The sequence below is a fragment of the Carassius auratus genome, chromosome 23 (assembly GCF_003368295.1).
Source record: "Carassius auratus strain Wakin chromosome 23, ASM336829v1, whole genome shotgun sequence".
Classification (NCBI taxonomy): domain Eukaryota; kingdom Metazoa; phylum Chordata; class Actinopteri; order Cypriniformes; family Cyprinidae; genus Carassius; species Carassius auratus.
The window spans coordinates 16,258,985-16,285,666 of record NC_039265.1 but is presented as its reverse complement, the minus strand read 5'-3'; the positions used below and the strand labels follow the sequence as shown (position 1 = coordinate 16,285,666).

General features: G+C 36.9%; 2 protein-coding genes across 2 annotated transcripts; both read right to left on the bottom strand.

Moving 5' to 3' along the window:
- LOC113041539 (serine--tRNA ligase, cytoplasmic-like) lies at positions 1–8,817 on the bottom strand. The gene is made up of 11 exons (XM_026200134.1): positions 8,602–8,817; positions 6,919–6,989; positions 6,745–6,825; positions 6,366–6,524; positions 6,054–6,197; positions 4,050–4,205; positions 3,129–3,350; positions 2,787–2,916; positions 2,495–2,652; positions 1,550–1,679; positions 1–845 (listed from the first exon to the last, which is right to left on the bottom strand). The coding sequence occupies exons 1-11, from the start codon at positions 8,735–8,737 to the stop codon at positions 685–687; spliced, it is 1,548 nt and encodes a 515-aa protein (XP_026055919.1). The 5' UTR covers positions 8,738–8,817; the 3' UTR covers positions 1–684.
- A 7,757-nt stretch (positions 8,818–16,574) lies between these two features.
- On the bottom strand, positions 16,575–26,589 carry LOC113041532 (interleukin-17 receptor D). The gene is made up of 12 exons (XM_026200127.1): positions 26,003–26,589; positions 22,942–23,026; positions 21,674–21,832; positions 20,406–20,524; positions 20,092–20,215; positions 19,913–19,951; positions 19,674–19,819; positions 19,474–19,548; positions 18,943–19,009; positions 18,340–18,489; positions 17,736–17,908; positions 16,575–17,262 (listed from the first exon to the last, which is right to left on the bottom strand). The coding sequence occupies exons 1-12, from the start codon at positions 26,117–26,119 to the stop codon at positions 16,738–16,740; spliced, it is 1,779 nt and encodes a 592-aa protein (XP_026055912.1). The 5' UTR covers positions 26,120–26,589; the 3' UTR covers positions 16,575–16,737.
- Between the last annotated feature and the right edge of the window lie 93 nt (positions 26,590–26,682).

The following is a 26,682-nucleotide window of genomic DNA, read 5'->3' as shown; positions in this document are numbered from 1 at the left end:
TTCTCCTTCAGGTATTGATTTATTCTCAAATGCAATCATACTCCCAACAAGGCATCATTATTAGCAAGTACTGTACATATAACAACATTCCCTGTTTTACAGACAAATCACAGATAGTAATGTGTCTATGAATGAAAAGACGGATGTGCATGAGCGGAAGCTGCATTTTTGGCTTCTTTGACATGTAAAAATGTGAATAGTTGGTGTACAGTAATCAGTAATTACCTTTACGTATAGCACAAATATTAATTGTAAGACAGGATATTGAATGAGGTCGGTCTGTTATCAATAACCGATTTCCATTCAGAAAGTCCTAAAACTGATGCAGAATAATCCCAGTACTAACAGTTATGGCCATGCATATTCCCTTTAATTGAACAGCAGAATTATAATTCAAACCCTCAGGTTATCACACTGCCCTAAAGGCATTTCATTCTAATGGCTAAATGTCTATCACCATACCTTTTTTAATTTAAGATTTCGAATATCCCTCTGTAGGATTGGAGAATGACGTCAGATAATATTATTTAACATGACACCATCATTTCCATCGACAACACCATAGTAGGACTGTCCCAGAGGAAATAAACTGTGGCAGGGATATGACGGTGTGACCGTTTCAGTGGACAATGATTTTGAGTAGGGCACACAAAAGAGAGGGGATTGGCTGGGATTGAAGGAGGTCTAGGAGTCATTAACTGACATGTTCTCCACTTTGTTCTCTAGATCAGCATTACCACCATGCTGTTTCTTCTTCTTCCCTCCATCCTGCTGTTTCTTCTGCTTCTTGGTTGCCTCCTGCTCAATGGGGGCTGGCTTCACAAACTTGATCATTTCTGTTAAACCTGAGTAAAGAAATCAAAATATTGAGATAGACAGCTGGTATATTGTATAAGAGAAAACATAGTATTCAAACACTGAATTACCTAAAGGGTCTATTCATAGCTTACGCTACATATCTTGAGATGTATGACAACTACTACTACAGCATGACCAGTGTAGTCTGATGGCAGAACAAATTAATCTTTTGAGCCAAGTGATGACTCTTAAGAATTGGATCTTTATGGTGAATGAAAAACATACAGCATGACCAATGTCATCCAATTCCCAAATTAATGATTCTTATGAGTCGGGTCTTTTGAGTGACCCAAAAATATGCAGTGTAGCGAGTGTGGTCTCATTGCTGAAGGACATATTTCTCTTATGTGTCAGTTCTTTTGAGCAATGAAGAACTTGCAGCGTGAAAAGTGAGGCCTATTTCTGGAACAAATGAACACAAAGCAGTGTTGCCGGATTCCTGAACTAATGATTCTTAGGAATCACTTCTTTATAGCTAATCAAAAACGTACAGCTTCAGCACTAGGAAGCATTCAGTATCAGAACCAGAATTGTTAAATTCCTTGTGATTCTCAATATAATCTAACAAATATGCTACGCCACCCCCCTCTCAAAAAAACAAAAACAAAATTAAAGAGTTTTTTTTTCTCATACATTTATTATTAAGGTTTAGTATTTAAGATTGATTAGATCCGTTTTTAGTGATACTCACCTGGAGGCATGAATGCTTTGAGGGGTTCTGGAATAATGATGCCTTCCTCTGTCTGATAGTTCTCCAGGACAGCACAGATAACACGGGTGGTTGCACACATGGTGGCATTTAGCATGTGCACAAACTCAGCCTTTAACAGAACAGACACAATGACCAATGAAACCAGCTTGATGCAGTTAATACAGATTACCCAGAATCCTTACTCAGAACTGAGGAGTAGCAATGTATCTCAGTGTTTCCCACAGACCTGCACTCTATTTGTGGCGGCATCTATATGCAAATTCATTCACTGCCAAAAGGAGGTGCATTTAAGCCTCGTGCAGAGTGTTAGCCGAATCTGATTTTGTCCATATTCAGATGGAATCTGATTTGAATAATTGACTGTCCATATAGTGTATCGCAATGGTTCATATTCGTTTTGTGTGTCCATGCGTGCTATGTGCATTGGTTTCTATGACAATGCCATTGCATTATGCCTACGCTAAAACAACAATAACAGCAATACAGTTTGCAATACAGATGTTGTCGGTGTGCGAGAACGTGAAAAAGCTATGATAAATCAGATCTGAGCAGTCAGACTGAAAAGGATTTCCAGAAAGGCGATTTGAATAGGATTCCAAACAATCTAAATATAATCAGATTTAAACAACGAGGCTTTAGAGCAGGTAACGGTTGAACACAAAGCAGCGCTCCGCTCACAAACACTGCTTTATCAGACATTAAATGCAAGATGAAGTGAAAATGACATCCAAATTTTCTGTAGACAGTCGGTTTCCTTCAGAAATACAGTGATATGAAAACACATACATCGGGTTTCGATTTTGAAATAAAATCACAAAGTTTATTCAACGAAATCAAAGCCTTCTGGAAAATCTATTTGTGGTGGTCAGTTTTTATATTACGGCAGGTCGCCACAAATAAATCAGTGTATGGGAAACATTGTACCTTGTCCATCATTTTCTTGGTCTGCCCGTAGCGAATTCGTAAGCGGCGAGCCTGGTAGTCTGTGCAGTTTGAGCATGACACAAGTTCTCTATAAGCCTGGGAGCCTGGGAACCAAGCCTCTAAATCCAGCTTTTTACTAGCCGCATGGTTCAAAGCACCTGTGAAATAAAAGCAAACAATATATGTGAAGCTTTGTTATGGGAAGCTGTCAAAAGCTTTTATTGCTTTCCAAAAAATAAAAAAAAGAGCCCAATGGCACTCTCAGTGAAAATAAAGGGTGAAGTGAACCAACCTGATACAATGTTGACAATGCGGTAGGGGATTCCCAGTGACTGATAAAACTCTTCAGCAGTTCCAATCATCTCATCAAACATCTCCCAGGACTTCCCGTCATGAGGAGAGGCGTAGACAAACTGCTCAATCTGGAACGAGATGAAAAGAGGGTGTGATTGAACTGTTATTATACAGTTTGTTCTTCTCATTACTTCCAGAAATGTCTTCAAATTCTTCACTTCATCTGCAAGAGATGCTGATTGGGCTAGTAGTCTTGTTTTTCTTGTAACGAAATCAAATCATCTAAATGTACATTAATATGTCAGTTCATTCATTATTTCACTGATTAAATAGCTCGGACCTTCTCAAACTGATGGACCCTGAAGATCCCGCGTGTGTCTCTGCCGTGAGACCCCACTTCCTGTCTGAAACAGGTTGAGATCCCGGCATAGCGGGTGGGAAGGTCTTCTGGCTTCAGCCACTCATCTCTCAGGAAGGCGGCGATTGGCTGCTCCGATGTGGCAATCAAATACTTTTCATCCACTGTATTGTCATCAGACTTCTCACTCCCCTTCCCGATCACCTGAACAAACACATTACAGGAAACGCTATAATTCTTTGAGGGTTTGAATAAAGACTCTGTAGAGGGTCTTTTAAAGCAGCTGGCCATCTGTCTGATTCATCTCAATGAACACTATTTCAATGCATCAGATACAGGATTCTCACACCTTTATCCAACACACACATACAGCATATAATAATCTACTTTGTAATTGAATTAAAATAATTTGTAAATATTTTATTCATTTTTATTGTAATATAATGGTTCTAGCTTGATGGTGTGAGATTTTGAAATACTCTGCTATTATTTTGGGTCAGATGAATAAATAAATACTCCTCACATCAAAGTTTATTGGATAAAAATGATTAAATAAATAAATCAAAATGTCAAATTAATGGCTAAATAAAGCAGCGGTGGACAGTAACTGAGTAGCTTGACTTCGTTATTGTCCTTAAGTACATTTTCCAAGTATCTGTACTTTACTGGAGTAGTTTTATTTTGATTAACTGAAAATGAAATTGACTTTACTACATTCCAAAGCATAAGATCGTACCTTTTATTTCACTACATTTCATAATGTTACTTTATGTTCGAGTAAAATTGAAAAAGGAGTACTTTTACTGGAGTAATATTTTATTATACGTATCTGTACTTTTACTCAAGTACTTTATCTGTGTACTTCGTCCACCACTGAAATAAAGTAACAGATGTAAGTCAAACCTTGTAGAGCTCCTCGTCAAACTGGCTGAGCTGAGCGACCTCCTGCATGACTTCTTTCCTCATGAAGAAGGGTGTGTACAGAAGGTTATAGTTCTTGCTGTACAGGATCCGCAGTGCATAGTTAATTAAAGCCTGTTCCAAAAAAACTAAAGGCCCCTGAAAAAGAACACATAAGCAATTATATTTACAAAAAGGCTTTTTAGGTAGTTTGTTTCAAAGATCTGGCAGTGGTATGGGTTTAAATATTGTGCAACAAAGCATAATAGGCTCAAGATGTTTAGCAGTGCAGTTTTCCTTTGGTTCACATACTTGCATAGTTTAACAATGCTCAAAAAAAGTCATTTTAATTCAACCCTCTGGTGTAGTTCGGTCATTTTAGACCGGAAAAAAAAAACTTTTTGAAATTTTGAAGGGGTCATATGATGCGATTTCAATTTTTCCTCTCTCTTTGGAGTGTTACAAACTCTTGGTGCATGAAGAAGATCTGTAAAGTTGAAAAAAAAGACTAAAGTCTCAAATCCAAAGAGATATTCTTTATAAGAGTTAAGAGTCAACCACACCCTCCTAAACACCTCATTCAAACACGCCCCCACATCTACATCACGATGTGGGAAGATCTGCATAAAGCAGCCCAAATGTTTACACAAAGAAAGAAGGCATAACTTTTATTCTCGCTGTTGCCGCTGCTGCCATGTTGTGGAACTAATTTAAACGACTTTGTTTGGTCTTCCAAAAGAGGACACAACTAGAAATCAGAGGTTAAGTTATATTTACAACACCGTTATAGAACAGCTACACCCCAAATATACAGATGTGTGCAGCACATTTTACGGAGGACAAGGACTGTTTCCTGAACCATAGCCTACAATGTTTCTGTGCACAAATGCTGTTTCTATAAACTTCCAACTTTGCAAGAAAAAAAAAAAAAAAATCACAATTGTGTTGTTCGTGGTCAAAAATGACTGCCACAGGAAATGTGAAATAGGCATGAATACAAAAATATGCCGATGTTTTTGTATGTACAGACTTAAAAACGGCCTCAATACATTAAAAAAAAGTGTACAGCAATTAAGGGGTGACAAAACTTAAAATCCCCAACTATAATGTTCCCAGGTCAAGAAACATATTAAATAAATCGGTAAAACAGTCCATGTGACATCAGTGGCTCAACTTCAGTTTTGCGATGCTATGAGAATACTTTTTTTTTTTTACACAAAAAAAATAAATAAAATAAAATAACAATTTACTCATTTACTCATTCCATTTTAGAGATTATCACAACGGATATGCATGTTTTTCTCTAGCATAAACAACCCTTATTACGTAGACTGCGTTCATGCACCCGCTTTCCACCGAATGTAAAAAATGCTGATAACATCCAATACATTCTTGATAGCTCTCCAAAATGGCAGAATAGATAACTTGGGGGAGAAGAATGGTTGAGTAAATAGTTCTTTTTTGCATTCTTCGCGCAAGAATAAGTATTTTCGTAGCATCGCAAAACTGAAGTTGAGCCACTGATGTCACATGGACTGTTTTACTGATGTATTTACTAAGTTTCTGGAACTGGGAACATTTCAGTTGCATTGCTGTCTATGGAGGGTCAGATAGCTCTCAGATTTTATCAAAAACATCTTAATTTGTGTTCTGAAGATGAACGACAGTCTTATGGGTTAGAAACGACATGATGGTGCGTCAGTAATGCCAGAATTTTCATTTTGGGGTGAACTAGCCCTTTAAGGTTATCTATAACCCAGTGCGCTCCAAAACAGAAGCAAAATTCACATTAAAAAGATATAAGCATTCAAAGCTTGGGTTCGTTCACTTCCACCAAAATGGATCAAAACATTTAAAACATTAAAGAAAAAACATTACTGACGTTAAATAGAGTATATTCATTTCACAAAAATAAAATAATTACATGATTATGGCCCCCGGTCAGTTTTGACCACTAACCACACAATTGTGATTCCCAAATGAACAATACCACAGGGTTAAACAAACCTTGAGGAAGTATCCTCTGCTTCCAGCCACTATGGCTCCCTTTTCCCCTTCGTATCCATCCACCATGACAACCAGGTCCACATGAGAGTACTTTTTCTGCACCGTACAGTCGCCCCAGGTGCGTTCCACTTTATTATCAGCATCCTGGGTAAGAGAAAGAATGAGTTAAACAACAGTATGGTTAAACAACATAGTATGGTTTATTTGTCTCTTCTAATTCCATGAAGGATTCTTGGCGGTTGCATGTTAACAGGACCTGCCCAATGTACTGCTTATATAAAACACGCTCCATAAGTGATGACTGAAACTCACCTCATCGTTACTGATGGGCACAGAGGGATGCAGGAGGTTGCCAATCTCTCTCAGGTACTCAAAGCGCTCCGCCTCCAGCTTTAACCGATCACTGTCTGTTTTCTGCACAGCCTCGTCCACCAGTAACCTCACCTTCTTTATCTGAGTCACCGTGAGGGGCTGACAGGGACAGGGTGGAGAAATACTGGTCACAGATAGGCCATGATTGTTTGATGAGTTTAACTTAATATGAATGCAATTGAATTAAAGATATTTTTGATTATTTCGAAAAATACATCTCTCTCATGCTTACAAAAGCAGCCATTAATCCAGTCTTCAGTGTCACATGACTTTACTGCCACTTTCGATCATTTTAATTTGTCACTATTGCTTGACTCACTGATAATGTTTCTCCAGTAAGGGCTTCCAGATTCTGAGCTTCTTCTGGAAGAGTGTCATCATCACCAACTGGCTCTTTTTTCTGCAAAAAATCATCATATTACCATCAAGCGGAATATTTTTATTACTCAGTGATAACAGATCAAAACAAACATATGACAGCTGATTTACATACCTTCATCTTTTCCCCAATGGCTTTGCTGCACAGATTCTTGGCCTTGTTTAGATAATCTGCAGTGAAGCGACCTAGAGCCAAAAAAAAAAAAAAGAGAAGTATTTCTAACTTCAATGCATGTAACCGATATACAGGCAAGTGGTCTGGCAAGAGTAATTATACTGTCTGAAGTTTTTCAAGCATGACTCTGGCACCAACTTGTAAAAATCAAACTGTATTATTTTCACTAGTATAATAAGGGACACAATATGATCTATTGGTCAAGGTCAAGTTTATTTATATAGCACCTTAAAAGGTGCTGACCAAGGTGCTGCACAGCCAAAAGATCAGAAATAGCAACCAACAAAAAGCATTAGGACATAAAATTTGAAATCATTAAATACTACAATAAGTAATACACAACATCATCATCATCAAAAAAAAAAACATAACAGAAACTAAACAAAAGGGTTTATATTGTAAATTACAAAACTTTGTAATTATATAAAAATAACTAAATTATAGGGGAAAAAAAACTTGAAATAAATTATTAATATTAAATGAAATCATAGTTTAGTCTTTTCTTCTCTAATGATCTGAGTGTAGCTGCTTCTTGAAAAAGAAATGAGAAAAATATCACCAGATAAGAGGTGTTGTTGAGAGAGGGAGGATTGTTTTTTTTTATTAAATATTACTATTAAATCCTTAATTTAAAATTTCATTCAACTAACATGTTTATTTAAAGATTACGAAGTCACATTAATTACAAAAATTTAAATCAATAAAAAAATCATATCAACAGATAATATATAATAGATGCAATATTCCACAATCAAGGGGGTTTAAGGGGTGACTTAAAATTAATATTAGAAATGTTGTTAAAAAAACTGTTAAAATAAAAGGTTAAAATACTAAAATTAAAAAAAAAAAAAACAATTACAGCTCTTCAAATACTTTAAAATAATTATAATCCATCATAAAACAAAGATGACAATTATGAATTCATAATTTGCAATTTCCAAATATCTCTATATCACAAAAAAAGTGGGATGCATAATTGACATAAAATAATTTCACAAACAATTAACTATAAAGGATTCCTTTAATTTCTTAAAACTATATTTTGGATTTTATCCCGGACACGTTATTGCCACCTTTCAGAAGCATTAAAGCATACCAAGCTCTTTTCAATCACTTACTAGTGAGAATTTTAGATGGAAGTAAATGAAATTGACAACCTGTCATTCTCTAATATTTTGACTTCGGTTGCAGAATCAAGAACACTGACTGAGAGTCAGCAGCTCCTCCCGTTTCACTGACACAGAGATTGCATCAGATCCTGCTGCGACACATTTCATCAATACATACTCATACCTCTCCAAATAACTGATCATATACACATATGTTGGGCTCATTAGCACATACTAGTTTCACTAAATAAAGAAAAAAGGTTAAACACTCTATGACAGCTGTGAGAACTGTTTGCTTCAATGCTACATGCTAATCCAGCACACCGGCATTGCAGTTTCTAAACATTTATACACATTTAATATTAAAAAGATCCATGTGGTATAGTACAATTAGTGTATATTTTATATTGTAAAGGCTTAATGTTTATGAAGCGATATGTTATACGTGTCACAATCTGTTTTCATTCACAGGCTGCCATGTGTTTAAATAGCTTTAGCGTTAGCCGCTACTCACATTTCCTCCATTCCTTGTCCGCCTCGACCAGTTTATCCACCAGAGACACATCTTTGAACCGTTTTCTCTGGGTTTCCCTTACGATTTCAGGATCGCCGCCTTTGTCGGTGCGAAACAGGTCTAAATCGAGCACCATGATGCCAGTGGACGAGATGTGGAGGGCGGATGAATGAAGCAAGGACTTATGGAAAGTGTGAAAGAAAATGTAGAGGAGGCGCTAGAGAGCAGTTGCTAATAAATATTCATCACGCTGCTGCGGCGAAGTTCAGAATCATACTACGCCGAAGGATGAAGGTAATGAAAATTCATTATTTTAAACAAACGTTGCTTGGTAACATTCCTGGAACAGCATACGTAAATTAATTTATATTCATGAGCCAAGGGTTCGCCATAGTGGCGTTCATCAATTTACACTAAAATGACAGTAAAACCATCCTATGAGTCAATATTGATATTTTATTATTTTGTTGTATTTTACTGGATAAAGCTGACAGATTATGATCAATAAAGGCCGCTTTTTATTGCCAGGTTTGGATTGGTTTAGCCTACATAAATATTTCATATGACCAGAGGCTCTTTAAGCAGTGCTGGGTAGATTACTTACACATTGTAGTCACTAAAAATTACATTACAAGAATTGTAATTGTAGTCAACAACTGAAATGGAAAAAAAAAATGAATCAAAGTTGTCCTAAGAAAAGAACGCATTTTGGTTTTAGGTTTTAGGACAACTTTGATGAAAGGTTTTGTCAACTTCAAATGTTGACTAGTGTAGTAATCCATCACATTACACATTTTAGGTAATATAATCTAATATTACTTTTAGGTTACTTTTAACCTTTCACAATGATTTAACTAGGATAATCTTGTACTATATTGATATAAAAAGAAAATATATTCCATTCATTGTTATACAACATAAAGTGCATTAAACATTACATTGTCAAGTTTGTGCGTTGAATAAAAAGCTAAATATCAGTGATCAGTGATCATAAGCTTCTCACTTTTAATTTAAATGTTCCACTTTTAAGTAGTACTCAAACAAGGGTCATTAGTTTTAGAAATGTCAAGAATCTTAACTATGACAATCTCTCCTGCCTGATCTCAGAGCACTCAGCTGTAGAAACTGTTGATCACTATAATTCTATTTTGTCATCTGCTTTGGATGAATTAGCCCCTAGGAGACAACGTGTTGTTTCATTTAGTAAATCTTCTCCTTGGTACACCACTGAGTTAAAGGAACACTCCACCGTTTTTTGAAATAGGGCTTATTCACATTATTTCCAACATTTAGATAGGTGGGCAAATGCATTTTTGTGTCAGTGCATGCATTGTTTTAGTTTGACTGGGTCGGCGTTAGCTTAGCTTAGCACAATGAATGGAATCCTTTGTTGCCAGCTAGCATGGCCTGAGTAAAAGTGATCAAAAAAATAAAAAAAAACACCTAATTACTTCTTGTGGCCTGCGTATTCACAACGAGTACAAATAGCGATCCAGATTAACACTAGGCGATTTCCTAGGCAGATATTGACTTGGGACTATATTATGAGGAAGCACAGGCGAAGCACTGCTGCTTAGGCGAAGCACTGCTACTTCGGCGCAGAGAATCACGCAACACATGAAATCCCACGACTTCCGTCAACATACCGGCGTGAATAGCAGCTGCCTGGCTATTTTCCTTACAGTACACGAATGGCGATGAACATGGCTGATTTTGGGAGAGGCGAAGAGGGTGACTTCTCAGACAGTCAAGAACCAGAACCATACCTATTTGAACCAGAGTTTACAGAAGACGAGCTGCGTGCTTTGGAAATAGAACGACAGGAGGAGGAGGTTGCGTTCGCTCAACAGCCTGAGGACGTGAGGATGAGAGCCAACATGAACTGGTGGTGTGAATGTGGGGGAATATGCCAATCTATGCCGACGGAAATAGAGTGTCTGTGCTGTAGAGAGTGGGACATGTTTTTTGCCATTGATGACCAGGCTCAACACGTCAGATCAAGATGAGCGTGCCCGAAGTTGTGTCACATCTACAGAGGATTTCACGGCGCTGATCCATTCTGCAGTACTCGATTTTTTTTTCCGGTGTGACAAAGTGAACTGGAAAAAACGCCCCACGCCGAATGGACCAAATGGACAGCTGTCCACAGAGTAAGTGATTATTTTAATCATGACGCATGTTTAGATCGACCCATATTATACCTGTATTCACATAGAGTTGATGTTTTCATGTGTTGCGTGATTCTCTGCGCCGAAGTAGCAGTGCTTCGCCTGTGCTTCCCCATAATATAGTCCCAAGTCAATATCTGCCTAGGAAATCGCCTAGTGTTAATCTGGATCGCTATTTGTACTCGTTGTGAATACGCAGGCCACAAGAAGTAATTAGGTGGGTTTTTTTATTTTTTTTTATCACTTTTACTCAGGCCATGCTAGCTGGCAACAAAGGATTCCATTCATTGTGCTAAGCTAAGCTAACGCCGACCCAGTCAAACTAAAACAATGCATGCACTGACACAAAAATGCATTTGCCCACCTATCTAAATGTAGGAAATAATGTGAATAAGCCCTATTTCAAAAAACGGTGGAGTGTTCCTTTAAGGGCTATGAAGATGAAAAGCAGGCAGCTTGAACGTCAATATAAGAAATCGGGTTTGACAGTTCATAAACTTATGTATGACGGTCATTTGAGTCAATACGCTGAAGCACTCAAAGAAGCAAGAACAAAGTACTCATTTATTATTAGTGATGGTGCTGCAAACCCAAATAAGATTTTTAAGACAATCAACAGCCTTCTTGCACCAATCAAGTCACCAATTTGTTCCTCTGTACAGGAGTGTAACAAGTTTCTCAGTTTCTTCATGGAAAAAATTGAAAATATCTATAAGTCTATCAGTTTCGTACCCTGCTCTGCAGTTCCTGTGATCTTTCCACCTAGTTTTCCGGAAAGTGCATTTTCTAGTTTTAGCGTAGTCACTAATGATTGTATTCTGAAATTAGTGATGGCAATGAATACAACTACATGTACTCTTGACCCAATCCCAACATCTGTTCTAAAGGGATGTCTCTCGTCAATTTGCCCCCTCATCTTGAACATTGTGAACACCTCCCTCACTACTGGTTCAGTTCCAAAAGCCCTTAAAGTTGCAGCTATTACACCAGTCCTTAAAAAGCCTGGATGTGATGAGTCAGATCTATCTAATTACAGACCTATCTCAAACTTACCCTTTCTTGCTAAAGTTTTAGAACGTGTTGTTGTGGCACAGCTCCACTCACACTTGTCTTCCAACAAGCTTTTTTTTGGGAAACTGTTTTAGGAAACAACAAATCTGAACTTGGACAGGTCTGTCATGGTGTTCCTCAGGGATCTTCAATGGGTCCTATATTGTTTAGTGTGTATATGCTTCCCTTGGGACAAATTATTAGGAAATATGGTTTGGGGTATCACTTTTATGCAGATGATACGCAAAACATTTTTTTAAACTGAATTCTTCTAAAACAGAGGTTCTACTCATTGGCACACCAGCGGCTATTCATAAGGGTAGCAATCTTAATTTGATTATGGATGACAGTCTGCTCAGGCTCGTAACCTTGGAGTAATTTTTGACACTCATCTGACACATCTGACACTAGACTCTCACATTAAGAGTATTACAAAATCTGCTTTCCATCACCTCAGAAACATTGCAAGAATTAGGCCTTTCCTCACTCCACCTGACGCTGAAAGGCTTATACATGCATTTGTTACTTCCAGGATTGACTACGGCAATGCACTATTCATTGGCTTACCTGCTACATTAATAAAACGCCTGCAGTATATCCAGAATTCAGCTGCTCGTATTCTCACATATACTCCATCACGTCAGCATATCACAGGCGAGCTTTATAGTTTGCATTGGCTTCCTGTACAGTCACGTATTGTTTTTAAAACTCTAACATTAACATACAAAGCTATACATGGAACTGCCCCTTCTTATATTTGTGACTTAGTCACCCGATACATGCCTTCTCGTTCCCTTCGGTCTGCTGATTCCCTTACTCTTCAACAACCTCCCTATAGATTAAAATCTATGGGCGAGAGAGCTTTCTCTGTTGCTGCACCCAGGTTATGGAACGCGCTCCCCACTGCTGTTAGAGAGGCTCACACAATAGCCAGTTTTAAGAAGCTGTTGAAAACTCATCTTTTTAAAATTGCTTTTATGGACTGTCAGTAATATTCTACTGTGTTGTACTGTAATGAATATTTTATGATTTATACTTTTTACTTTGTATTGCATTTATTGTAGTTTTTGAATTGTATTTGTTTGTAGCGCTTTGGGTTCTAGAAAAGCGCATTATAAATAAAATGTATTATTATTATTATTATTATTATTATTAAATACTTAAAGGGCTAGTTCACCCAAAAATGAAAATTATGTCATTAATAACTCACCCTTATGCTGTTCCAAACATGTAAGACCTCCTTTTATCTTCGGAACACAGTTTAAGATATTTTAGATTTAGTCCGAGAGCTCTCAGTCCCTCCATTGAAGCTGTGTGTACGGTATACTTTCCATGTCCAGAAAGGTAAGAAAAACATCATCAAAGTAGTCCATGTGACATCAGAGGGTCAGTTAGAATTTTTTGAAGCATCGAAAAAACATTGCAAACAAGCAAAAACGTTGACTTTATTCAGCATTGTCTTCTCTTCAGTGTCTGTGAGACAGAGAGTTCAAATCAAAGCAGTCTGGATATCCGGTTCGCGAACTAATCATTCAGTTCACCAAATCGAACTGAATCATTTTAAACGGTTCGCATCTCTAATACGCATTAATCCAAATGACTTAAAGCTGCGGTAGGTAACTTTTGATGCTCTAGCGGTTAATAAACAGAACTGCTTGCGTCTTGCGGAAGAACATCGTAGCTGGAACTACTTCTCTCTGTTTATGTCTATGAAGAATCACAAAGGTACTGGGTTACTCCGGCGCGGTACCCCCGAAGCAATCTAAAATAGTCTGAATATAAACACTTATAATAGGTGCACCCTAGTGATTCAGGACAAGCTAAAAACACGGTTTGGAAAATGGATTCATGGTGTACTCGCTTATTATATACATTTTTCTACATTTTGAACACAAACAAAGTTACGGACCGCAGCTCTGATTGGTTGTTTCTTACCGGGAGTGGATGACTTTCTGCAAATGGCAATAGGACCACTGGGAGGAGCCAGAGGAGCTTGATTTTTTCACAGATTATCTGTCAAAAGTTACCTACTGCAGCTTTAAGCTGTTAACTTTTTTAATGTGGCTGACACTCCTTCAAACAAACCAATATCCCAGAGTAATTCATGTACTCAAACAGTACACTGACTGAACTGCTGTGAGTGCTGCGTATTAGAGATGCGAACTGTTTAAAATTATTCAGTTCGATTTGGTGAACTGAATGATTCATTCGCGAACCGGATATCCAGACTGCTTTGATTTGAACTCTCTGTCTCACAGACACTGAAGAGAAGATAATGCTGAATAAAGTCGACGTTTTTGCTATTTTTGGACCAAAATGTATTTTCGATGCTTAAAAAAATTCTAACCGACCCTCTAATGTCACATGGACTACTTTGATGATGTTTTTCTTACCTTTCTGGACATGGAAAGTATACCGTACACACAGCTTCAATGGAGGGACTGAGAGCTCTCGGACTAAATCTAAAATATCTTAAACTGTGTTCCGAAGATAAAAGGAGGTCTTACATGTTTGGAACAGCATAAGGGTGAGTTATTAATGTCATAATTTTCATTTTTGGGCGAACTAACCCTTTAAAGCATAAAAATGTAAAAAAAAAAATGTAATATTAATTTTTTATAACAATCAAAATCAAACACTTACCAAAAAGAATAAATATTTCAAAATATTATATTTTATATAGCAACAATTAAATGGTGAAATAGAAGAATTGGGGAGAATCATTAGATAAATTATGAATATTATTTGCTAATGTGTAAATAGTGCATAATCATATAATCAGTAAAAAATGACTGTAATCTGATAACTAAAACTATTTAGTTTTTGGAATCTGATTACGTAATCCAGATTACATTAAATCAGTTACCTAGCACTGAAAATATTGATATGATAAATATGTGACATGCTCTGTATGAAAAGCTTTATTCCTTCAAAAATGGCTTGACATTCTTCTGGTCAGTAAGCTAATGTCGAAGGTGTTCAGTGTGATTTGTGTAGTTATCAGGAATGTTTTGATCATTTTCCAGTTCCCATTTCTCAAAAATAATTTCCATCTCTACCTTACAAAAACACCTCAAACCAGCCTAAAGTGGTTTGCAGGACTTAGATCATTTGAAAAGCCCCCCCAGCTTGTCCTAGTTTAACTAAATCCAAATTGACAAGGACTGGAGCCCAGATGTTACCAGGAAAGCATCTTAGACTGTGTTTTCTATGTTAATTGTTTCCATATAACCAGTTTAAAATTGATCCAATTCTGCAGTTAAGTTAAGGATATTCTTGTAGAAACAATCTGATTATTGTTCCAATGGGACCCCTGTGATTTTTTTACTGGAATAGTTTAATAGAATACATTTGCGAGAAGAAAGTGCAGCCCAAAGTAAAATATTTCATTTAAAATTCAACTCCAGTATTATTCAACGATACAATTAGGGTGAAAGTTTAAAAAAATAACATCTGCATCCAATTGTGTGTGTATAATGCTAAAACTTTGCTCATCTTTGCTAGTGTTGCCAAGTTTCTGAATAGCTTGGACAAGATATAACAAGATTTAGTGGCAATGGAACTTGGTTTTCAGTATTGTGGAAATAAGTGGTGTTTGAATTCTTTGCCAGTGATCAAATCCAAGAAAAACTATTTTATGCAATAAATTTGATGTTGCGGCTTGCTTAAATCCAGGCTTTCTAAAAGGGGTATTTTGTGTGAAGAGCCAGCCGTTTCAGATTGCATACCGATACAAAAACATCATATATCAGTCGGACAAAATAGCCCTAGTTTTTTTTTTACCTAAGCAAAGAAAGTTTATTTGTAAAACATCATGCGTTCATACAGTTTCATAAACATCTTATGTAACAAATAATGCATTAGCTTATAAACCGGTATGTTACCGCCCTGTACATTTATGAAACATGGGTGTGTTGTTAATTGTGGCTGAATTTCCTTGCATTATTATAGTGTAGGACCATGCACTGTTATTGCTGTTGAGGTATTTTGTCACATTAAAATGTAGTTATTTCCCTTCATGTTGCACAGATTGTTGCAAAACAAACTTATAAGAAACTGACCTTACATACAATATAATAAATGTATAAAAAATAAGACTTCAGGTCAGCAAACTACAGAATTTAAAGTCATTCACAGCAATACATCAAAAGTGTCCTCTTTCAATATGTAGAAGAAAGACTATAATTTGTAGTGGAAGTGCATGCAATTACTAGGAATATTCACTGTAACTTGATGTTTAACATGCATGAACATAAGTAGGGCTGGGCGATATATCTGATGATATGATCATGCGCATCTAATCAGTAAAGTTGCTTCCGTGATCACTGCTAAAATCGCCATCACCTGCTTATAATTGGAGTGGCATTTAATAGACAGAGCCGTAGATCGCTGACAGGCTAGGCAATATCGCGTTCATTATCGAAGGCGATTCATCGGCGATAATGAACGCGATATTGCGTTAGCGTAGCTTGTCAGCGATCTACGGCTCTGTCTATTAAATGCCACTCCAATTATAAGCAGGTGATGGCGATTTTAGCAGTGATATATCGCCCAGCCCTAAACATAAGCAACAGAACAAAAATAAGACAAAATAAATACAGATTTATATGAAAAATAAAAAATTGTTCACAGCATTCGATAAACATAGTATACTTCAACATCCCTCTTATATGCTTTTCACAATAACCTAAAGTCACCCAAGATGTAACTGAGCTACAACTCCATACAAAACGCTTCTCCACTGACTCTCTGTGATTTTCTTGCTCATTTTATGGTCGGGCATTCAAAAGATGTAAATCAGAAATGTTAGATTAGTAGGAGCGACTACCAAGGAAGTCCTGGTGGAATCCATCAGTAAAGGGACTGTTTCGTTAAAATGATGAAGTGAGTCAATTAATTGATTCAGTTTTTGAAGTCCTTATGAAATGATTGGAATTCCTACATGTTCCTCTTCGGTCGGCTCCTCTGAGAACTGCGCCGTGGCCTCCTGGATGGCCAGCTGTAGTGCAGCCCCAGCTGGGAGTTTACAGTACCCACTTTCTGAAATGTTCTCCACCTGTAGGTAAACTCCGGGCTTCTGCAAAGCCACTCCGTGAAGATGAGAGAAGAGCAAGGGTAGGTCTTTAGTCAAGGAGTATCTTGACGCAAGACCAAGTGCCGCGGGGATATCAGACTCTTGTGAGTACTCAAAAATGGCCACCATGTATTTGGAGAGGTCTCGACCTAACGCTTTGGCACGGCACAGCTCCTCTCCGATCATGGAAACCATTGCCAAAGCAGTGTTCTCTAACGGTTCCTCGTCCTCAGACTGCTGCTTCTGATTCTGAAGGAGACCTTGTGAGCAGATGACCAACACAAAGTCACACTCATTCAATCTCCTGCAATGCCACCCCATACTGCCCTCCTCCATAATGCTCAAGGCCTCCCACAAGTCCAAATGTACCTTAAAAAAACAAATAATAATGAATTAACAAATAACCTTGCATAGACACCATTTTTAATGGATTCCATTAGTAAAATGTTTTAATCTGTAAATTATATTTATTTATATTATTTGTAAAACTTTTTGTTAATTGAGGTGCTGATAGACAAAACAACAAAAATGAATTGTAATACTGTTAATAATATTGTAATACCATAGTGTATTCCCTCTCATAAATATTTTTTTTTATTAAAACATTTATTAAAAAAAGTTTTTATTTTTTACAAAACAAAACAGCAACAATATTATTTAAAAGTACAAAACTAATAATATTTATTCATCAATTCATTCTCAAAAACAAAAAGGCACAATATAAATTGTCTCATTTATTCAAAGTAATGCCTATAATGTCTATAAACAAATGTCATTTAGCATTTCATAACCTTAAAATAACTAACGGTGCATTTCATCTGATTTAATCTTGATGCACGTACTTGGGTACCCATGTGCTTTTGCAAAAACGCAGCCAGTTGGAGCACGACTCTGACGTGGGCGGGACCATCATTACTTGAGTAGCAAATCAGGAGGCGAGGGGGACAGGTGGTTCTGTCCAGCAAAACACACTGACCTTCATCCAGTTTCTTGTCATAGTACTGTTCAATGATCTCTGACAAACAGAAAAAACAACCCAATTTATAAATGTACAAATCAACATGGACATTATAGTGGATAAAGATCTCATAAACATTTATAACCCTGCTTTGAAAACAAAATCTGGAAACACTTCAGTATAGGGACCAATCGTCAATAGCTGCTAATTAGCATGCCTATTATTAACATATTGGCTGTTTATTAGTACTTATAAAGCATCCCTATTCCTACCCAATACCTAAACTTAACTTAACAACTTCCTCTTCTAGCTGTTAATAAGCAGCAAATGAAGAGTTTGAGGAAAAAGTCATAGTTAATGGTTTGTTAATAGCGAGAAATGGACCTTAAAATAAAGCGTGAGCCAAAATCTTCAATAAAGGGCAGAAGACACAGTCCTAAAGAACTGGGGCTTGACAGTTTTGAACGGTACAATTATAAAACTCACACCTGGTCTCATTTTGGTATGGACCAATTTCTTTTTGAGTCTGTTCTTGTAGACGATGATGAAGGCGAGCAGAGCGGCAGCAGCAAGCAGGATTCCCACGGACAAGAGCACCATTAGTGAAGAGCTCTCTGTGAAACGTGAAGTTGGCAGCTCTGATCGTGAGAGGGGAAAAATACCAAAACGATGAAGTACCAGTTTCAGTAGGTGTTGTCTCATTAAAAGCTGCCTGACATGTTTCTCCACAAGCAGATATTGTACTTGCTGAAAGCAGTGTATGTAAGAGATTTTTTTCCTCTTTGTCATTGAACATGCCGTTATCAGTTTACACTACACTCTTAAAAATAAAGGTGCTTAAAAGGTTCTTCACAGCAATATAGAAGAACCATTTTTGGTTTCACAAAGAACCATTCATTTAAAGGTTCTTTAAAGAACCATCTCTTTCTTACCTTTTTATAATCTGAAGAACCTTTCGCTACAGAGAACCTTTACTCAAATGTAAATGGTCTTCGGATGTTAAACGGTTCTTTATGAAATCATTTAGACAAAAAGGTTCTTCTATGGCATCATGCAGCACCTTTATTTTTTTGATTGCTGGCTCAACATACCTTCAGAACGGTGTTTTACTACAACAATGAATGTTTTCCTGACTGCATCCACAACATCGGCAGCAATCTGGAGAGAAAAAGTACAGAAACTACTCAACACGAAATAAATAATGCCTTCAATTGCTGGTGTAAAAAAAAAAAAAAAAGTACACAAACTACTCAACACGAAATAAATTTCTTCAATTGCTGGTGTAAAAAAAAAAAAAGTACAGAAACTACTCAACACGAAATAAATGTCTTCAATTGCTGGTGTAAAAAAAAAAAAAACAAGACAGAAACTACTCAACACGAAATAAATAATGTCTTAAATTGCTGGTGTAAAAAAAAAAAGTACAGAAACTACTCAACACGAAATAAATAATGTCTTAGATTGCTGTGGTAAAAAAAAAAAAAAAAGTTGTATATTTAGAAACTGAAAGCAGACACTGCACAACTACTTATTTGCAGAAGCCAACTGGCACAGAGTTTTCTGTTTGTCTGAAAGAGAGATTAAATGACATAACTTACGATTTAATAACAGACGAAACTCACCTCGCAGGTGTAGTTTGTACCCGCTTGGAGATTCTGCAGTCGGAATGTGTGATGTGTCTTATTGAGACTGAAATCCTAGTAGAACATGATTTAATAATTAACGTAAGCATTCATTTTAATCATACATTCATGTTACACTTCAGCAAATAACAATGCATTACACATATTGTACAAACGTATTTATTGTTAACAAAACCTACTGGTTTAATGCTCGTGTAATTCCGCAGGCCGCCTCCAAAACATGATGAAAAATACTGACGGATGTTGAAGTTCTCAGGTGCAAGGTTAAAGGTCACATAAACTTGGTGGTTCTCCTCGTGGACCTCAACGTATCTGGGATACCAGTCTATAATGATTGAGAGAACATACATGAATGCACACACCTGGTGCCAAGAACAAAAAAAACTGGGAGATGTGAGATAACAACAACAACACTGACCTTTCTTACACTCTTCGAGACCATTTTTTTCAGGACATGCTGAACACCCAAAAGAAGAATGTGACAGGTTTATTACAACTCAAGAATTTGATAATTGATTCCCTACACATGCAGTGGCAGGTTGTCAACATTGTTAATAGTTATAAATCTCATCGCAGGGTTTGTTTTTTTTAACTTACTGCGTGTGAAAAACTGTTTCTTCTGATAGAATTGGTCCCACCGCTCGGGAACGGGCAGTGCCATGACAGTCACAGCATACTCGCTATCCAAAAACAGATGCGTGAAGGGATCCGAGTGATAGACCTGTGGAAATATATATTAAGACTTCAGCAATTGGACATTGGGCATATGCAAAAATTATACAAATTTAAAGCACCCCCAGCCCAGATCCATGTTTCAGAAAATCATGTATAAAATCATGAAATTAGAGAAAATTACACAAGTTTGAAGAGGAACAATAGAAGCTACCTAATTTTTTATTTTTTTCACTTACTCTCTGGGCATGTGCAGGTGTGAGTGACAGATTGGTACCCAGGAGAAAGAGTTGACATAAGATCTGAGATCCACCAAGAGCCTGGAGGGTTACTTGGAATCCACGTAAGAACTCGATACCTGTGTATATCAATCAGATAATTAGACGGAGAGATAGATAGAATGATAAATGGACAGCTTGATAGTTGGTGGTGTTTAGATTTATTGTCTATTAATCAGCTATTACATGGCAGATACAAATCAAACATTCAAGAACATGTCATAAATACAATATAAGAAAAAACAAACATTTTATAAAAAGACAAAAAGCCAAGATAAAGAACAATTCTATAAAAGATTCTTCAAATGTACGGATGAAAACTACAAGTTTTTCCTGGGTCCTTAAAAGGGAGTCCTGATTTAAAAAAAAATAGCTGGCTTGTAACATTACAAATTGGACAGACCAAAAGTAAATGTTTTATAGAAAAGTAACGTGACATTCAACCAAGTATGGTGACCCATACCCAGAATTCGTGCTCTGCATTTAACCCATCCAAAGGGAACACACACACACACACACACACACACACACACACACACCATGAACAACACACACCCGGAGCAGTGGGCAGCCATTTCTGCTGTGGCACCTGAGGAGCAGTTGGGGATTGGATGCCTTGCTCAAGGGCACCTAAGTCGTGGTATTGCCGGCCCCGAGATTCGAACCCACAACCCTAGGGTTAGGAGTCAAACTCTCTAACCACTAGGCAACAACTCCCCGTAAAAGGTATAGAATTGAGCTTTTGGTGCTTCTTCACTCTTTAATAAATGTGCATGAGTCAGTGTAAAAAGGCCTAAATTTAAGAGGGTTGATGCGTCTTTTCCAACCACAGGATTTCTCCATTTCTTTTATATATTGTCCGAGGGTGGGATCTGGCATTCATTGATTCATTCTGCAACAACTTTTTTGTGTGGCCAAGTGTGGGAACCAATTCTCAGAATTCGTGTTCTGCATTTAAACCACCCAATTAAAAACACACACACACAAACACACACACACCATGAACACACACCCGGAGTCATTTTGTCATGTTGCTCGAGGAGCAATTTGTTGGGTGCTTTTATGCCTGCTTGTTAATTTCCAATAATACCACTATGTCCTGTTATGATTGCGTTTCTGTAACTGATTTATTTTTATTAATGTAATGACAGAATGATATATATAGACAGACAAAAAGACAGAATGATTGACAGACAGACAGGCAGGCAGATGTTTTGTGTCTTTATTACCGTATTGGCTCGGGTTCCATGACACAGTAATTGCATCATATGTTGGTTCTTCACTGGCTTCAAATTCAATCTGAATATTGTGTGGTGCATGGACATAATGTTGGCAAACCTCTGGGGTTTCTTGACCTAGAAAAGAGTGACAAGGCCAAGGCACGCAACCTGGCCAATGAGAGGAGTTACTAAATGTGCTGTTGAGTTATTTATTTTCACACTTTTTTCACTGTTAAGTGAAAATATCAATCTCTTTTACAACACTATTTGCAGTATAGTAGATTGCTTGTAACACAAATACAACAATTTCAAAGCCACATGTAATTAAGTACAGCTCAACTTGAGGTAGAATGTTGAAAACTAGAAGGCTTTGAGAAGATGTTGTTATAATAAAAAACAGTCAAAAACATCGGAGAGACTCTTCAACGAACATAATAGAGTAAATCATAATGTACTGTTCTTGGAAAGCAGCTGGAAAGAACAATCATACAAAGTATAACCTGGCTTGAGAAAATCTAAATATGAAGTGATTCCCAGAACTGCTGCAAATGATTATATTGGACAACAGCTTGTTTTATTTAGTGAAATTATCGGAACAACTGGAGGTACAAGTCCAACAGAGAGAGTAACGATCCTACATCACGCAACCTGTGTAAGACTGCTTCGTCTTTAGACCACACGTGTGTGCAGTCACAAACAATTCTAAATGAATGGCCAAATACAAGTCACCCTTCTGGTATATTTCAACACTGATTGCTGCATGGAAAAGAAAATGTAAACACGTTTCTCCAAATGTTATCATTTAGTGATGCAGTGTATGTAATTCTTCTGGGCACAAAATGCAAGCAAAGTAAATTAATGCCAGTTTGTTTGGTAAATTTTTGACTGATTTAAAAACAAAAACCTGACTGACTGAAAAACTGTTTATTTCTTGGAGTAAATCTCAAAATTAACCTCAACAGCTGAATCAAATTTAATGTAAAGCTGTAAAAATGTTACTGTCATAGCTATATATCCTGAAACCTGTTGCCCTGAAATTTTTTTAAACTTTAAACCTATAAGCAGCTGTTTAAATAGTTTTACAAACTGATCATTGACAAAGTTTGTCCATATTCAGAGCCAGTTTATCTACAGCATTGTTGTATAAAAACATGATTTCTTACTGGCTTTTTTAAATAATCCTGAAAGTTAAAAAATCATTAAGTCGATTGGCTTGGAAATTCAGAAGTATACATACATTTCAGTAATACTCTTTTAAATTAGTAATAATCACTTACTTCCAAAAGGGCTGTAGGAGGGAATTCTGGGAGATATCTGTACATCGTCTGCTGAGATTCTGCAGTATTCACATCTTGGATCTCCCTTAAAAAATACACATTGTCCAATAAAAAAAAAAAAAGGAAAAATATTAAAATTATTTTTTTATATTTAACAGCACACACACATACAAATTTACATATACATATATATATATACCCACTGAACAAAATTATAAACGCCCCCATTTTTCATGAGCTGAACTCAAAGATCTAAGACTTTTTCTACGTACACAAAAGGCCTATTTCTCTCAAATATTGTTCACAAATCTGTCTAAATCTGTGTTAGTGAGCACTTCTTCTTTGCCGAGATAATTAATCCACCTCACAGGTGTGGTATATCAAGATGCTGATTAGACAGCATGATTATTGCACAGGTGTGCCTTAGGCTGGCCACAATAAAAGGCCACTCTAAAATGTGCAGCTTTACTGTACTGGGAGCTCCACGGGGGTCTGAAAACCAGTCAGTATCTGGTGTGACCATCATTTGCCTCACGCAATGCAACACATCTCCTTCACATAGAGTTGATCAGGTTGTTGATTTTGGCCTGTGGATGTTGGTCCACTCCTCTTCAATGGCTGTGTGAAGTTGCTGGATATTTGCAGGAACTGGAACACGCTATGCCAATCCAGAGCATAGCAAACGTTCTCAATGGGTGATGTCCAAAAAGTATGCTGGCCGTGAAGGAACTGGGATGTTTTCAGCTTCCGGAAATTGTTTACAGATCCTTGCAACATGGGGCCATGCATTATCATGCTGCAACATGAGGTGATGGTCGTGGATGAATGGGCCTCAGGATCTCATCACGGTATCTCTGTGCATTCAAAATGCCATAAATAAACCCATACCATAACCCCACCACCACCATGTGCCTCTTGATCCACAATGTTGACACCAGCAAACCGCTCACCCCAGGGGCATAGATTACGCGGGGGACTTGTTAATGTTTTTTTTAAAGAAGTCTCTTCTGTTCACCAAGCCTGCATTTATTTGATCCAAGTACTGCAAATCAGTGAAATTGTGAAATATTTTTACTAGCCCATTTAAAATAGCTATTTTCTATTTGAATATATTTCAAAATGTAATTTATTGAGATTTCAAAGCTGATTTTTTTTTTTTGCCATCATAACTCCAGTCACACGATCCTTCAGAAATAATTCTGATATACTGATTTTGTTGCTAAAAAAAAGCATTGATCTGCAATAGAAATCTCTCGTATATATCTTTATCTCTCTCTCTCTCTCTCTCTCTCTATATATATATATATATATATATATCTTTATATAGATAGATAGATATAGAGATAGATAGATAGATAGATATACATATATATAGATATCTACATATACATATAGATACATAGATATATATATACTAAGCTTTAGTGTATAATGTGTTGCAAAAGCTTTTTATTTCACATAAATGCTGATCTGTGGATCCTTCTATTCATCAAAAAATGCTGAAAAAAATTTACTCATCTTGTTTCAAATATTGATAATCAGCAAATCGGCATTTTAAGAATGATTTCTAATTAATGTGACACTGAAGACTGGAGGAATGATGCCGAAAATTCACCTTTGCTCACAGGAATACATTACATTTAAAATATATTCAAATGGAAAACAGTTATTTTAAATAGTATAAATATTTCAAAATATTACTGCTTTTGCTGTACTTTGGATCAATTAAATGCAGGCTTGGTGAACAGAAAAGACTTCTTTCAAAACATAAAAAATCTTACTGTTAAAAAACTGATGACTAGTAAGCTATATAGATTGCAGACATGTTATATTGTAATGTTTTACATGTATATAATGAGGACGACGAGCGTGCAGATGAGCTTCCCTGAGATGGTGTCTGACAGTTTGTGCAGACATTCTTTGGTTATGCAAACCGATTGTTGCAGCAGCTGTCCGTCTGGCAGGTCTCAGATGATCTTGGTTTCCATTTCCAAACATTCATTTTGCCATTAATTGTAATAATCCATTCAGATTTTTGTTTGCACAGGGAGTCTGAGAGCAGCCAGAGCTGAGAGCAGATCTGATAATCATCAGTCTGTCTGGAATAACATGAAGAAACAGAACAAACTGAGACAGACTCTATCCAGAAGAACTGTGAGAAACGTCTCCAAGACACTTTAAGTCTTTTGCACAGTACTGTGTATAATCTGCACCATTTTTAGGTCACTAATGACATTAGTAAATGTGTGACATGATCTTTTGAACTGCTTTGTACAAAAGTGCAGATTTCCTGCTTGCAACATTTCTTTTAAATCGTAATGCTGATAATGTAATAGCAATTTAAAAGCCAGAGTGGACAAAGTGCTGTACATCTTTGTATTCATACTATGATTCATGCTATAATCCCCAAACTAAATAAGGCTGAAAGATACTACAAAAAAAACCTAACATGATCTTCATGAGCCGAAGAAACCAGAACAACCAGGTACAGAAGACAGGCTATTAAATCTTCAAAAGCATGACCAATGAGTAAAAGGAACGCTACAGACACAGATAAACATCATGAAATGAGCTCAAATGCTTTTAATCTGGGAGAATGACTGTTAGGAATGAAAGTGGAATTTGCTCAGTCAAAATGAAAAAGTGTGACAAGTACTATATAATATATTTATATGCACAAACAGTAAATTACACACACGCACACCCACACATATTTCTTCTTTTCTATGTAAAAACAAATTCACTTATGAAAAATGTATAAACAAAAACACGTACATACTAAATTTGATTATATTTTAAAAGACTAAAATTTGTGTAAATCCTTTAAGGTTTGAAGTACAGTGGCAAACATTGTTGATTTACAATTATAAGTCTTTTTTTTTAAGTATGAAAAAAGGTGTATTATATTTTCTTTTTGATAATATTTTCATAGAATTGTTTTGTATTTTGTGATATTGCCTTGTGAAGCTTACATTAATGCTTTGCGGAACTGCTAAAAACAGCGCCAAATATTCCTTACATGTCGATACAGTAAGCTGGAAGTCAAAATATGAAGTCTTACCCGTCGGATGCATTCAATCGTGCAGTTCTGAGGTCTGTAAGACATTTGTTCACCACAGGCACCGAGGAACAAACTGACCAGCAGGAGCAGATCCAGGGTCAGTGTGGGTGGCCACATCCCGCTCACTTCGCCTGTCTGAAGAACCCTGAAAACTGTCTTCGATCCCCAGCGTAGCTGCGTCCTCGAAGCAGATAAGCTGTCTCAGGTCTGGTGAAGAACTAAAGATCAGTTGAGTAAAAGCGGAAGGGGTGGAATGGTGGGGGAGGAGGTAGGCAAAGGGTTGGGAGTGAAAACAACAGCAGCTGAGGGAGTGGTGGCCTGGGGGAAAATAGTACAGCTGCAGAGGCTGTCAAAATCCATCAACTGTGCCACCAGGTATGCTTAAACTGATTGACTGTTTTGATACTGCTTTCTTTGGCTCTAAACTCGACAGTGCAGTTGCAATAATTCCCGTAATAACTCCATATTTTCCGGCAGCAAATGGACAAAAATAACATTCCGCATCTGTTTAAATAAGATTGCCATTCCCTAAACAGCGATTGCCCAAAACGCACCATAAAAGATTGATTGTTAGATGTGGCTCTGCAACCACACGTTGGATTTACAAAAGCATTTGTTTTATTCCAGGAAACTGCTAATCTTTCAGTACGTGAACAACAACAATCTTCAGAAAGCGATGG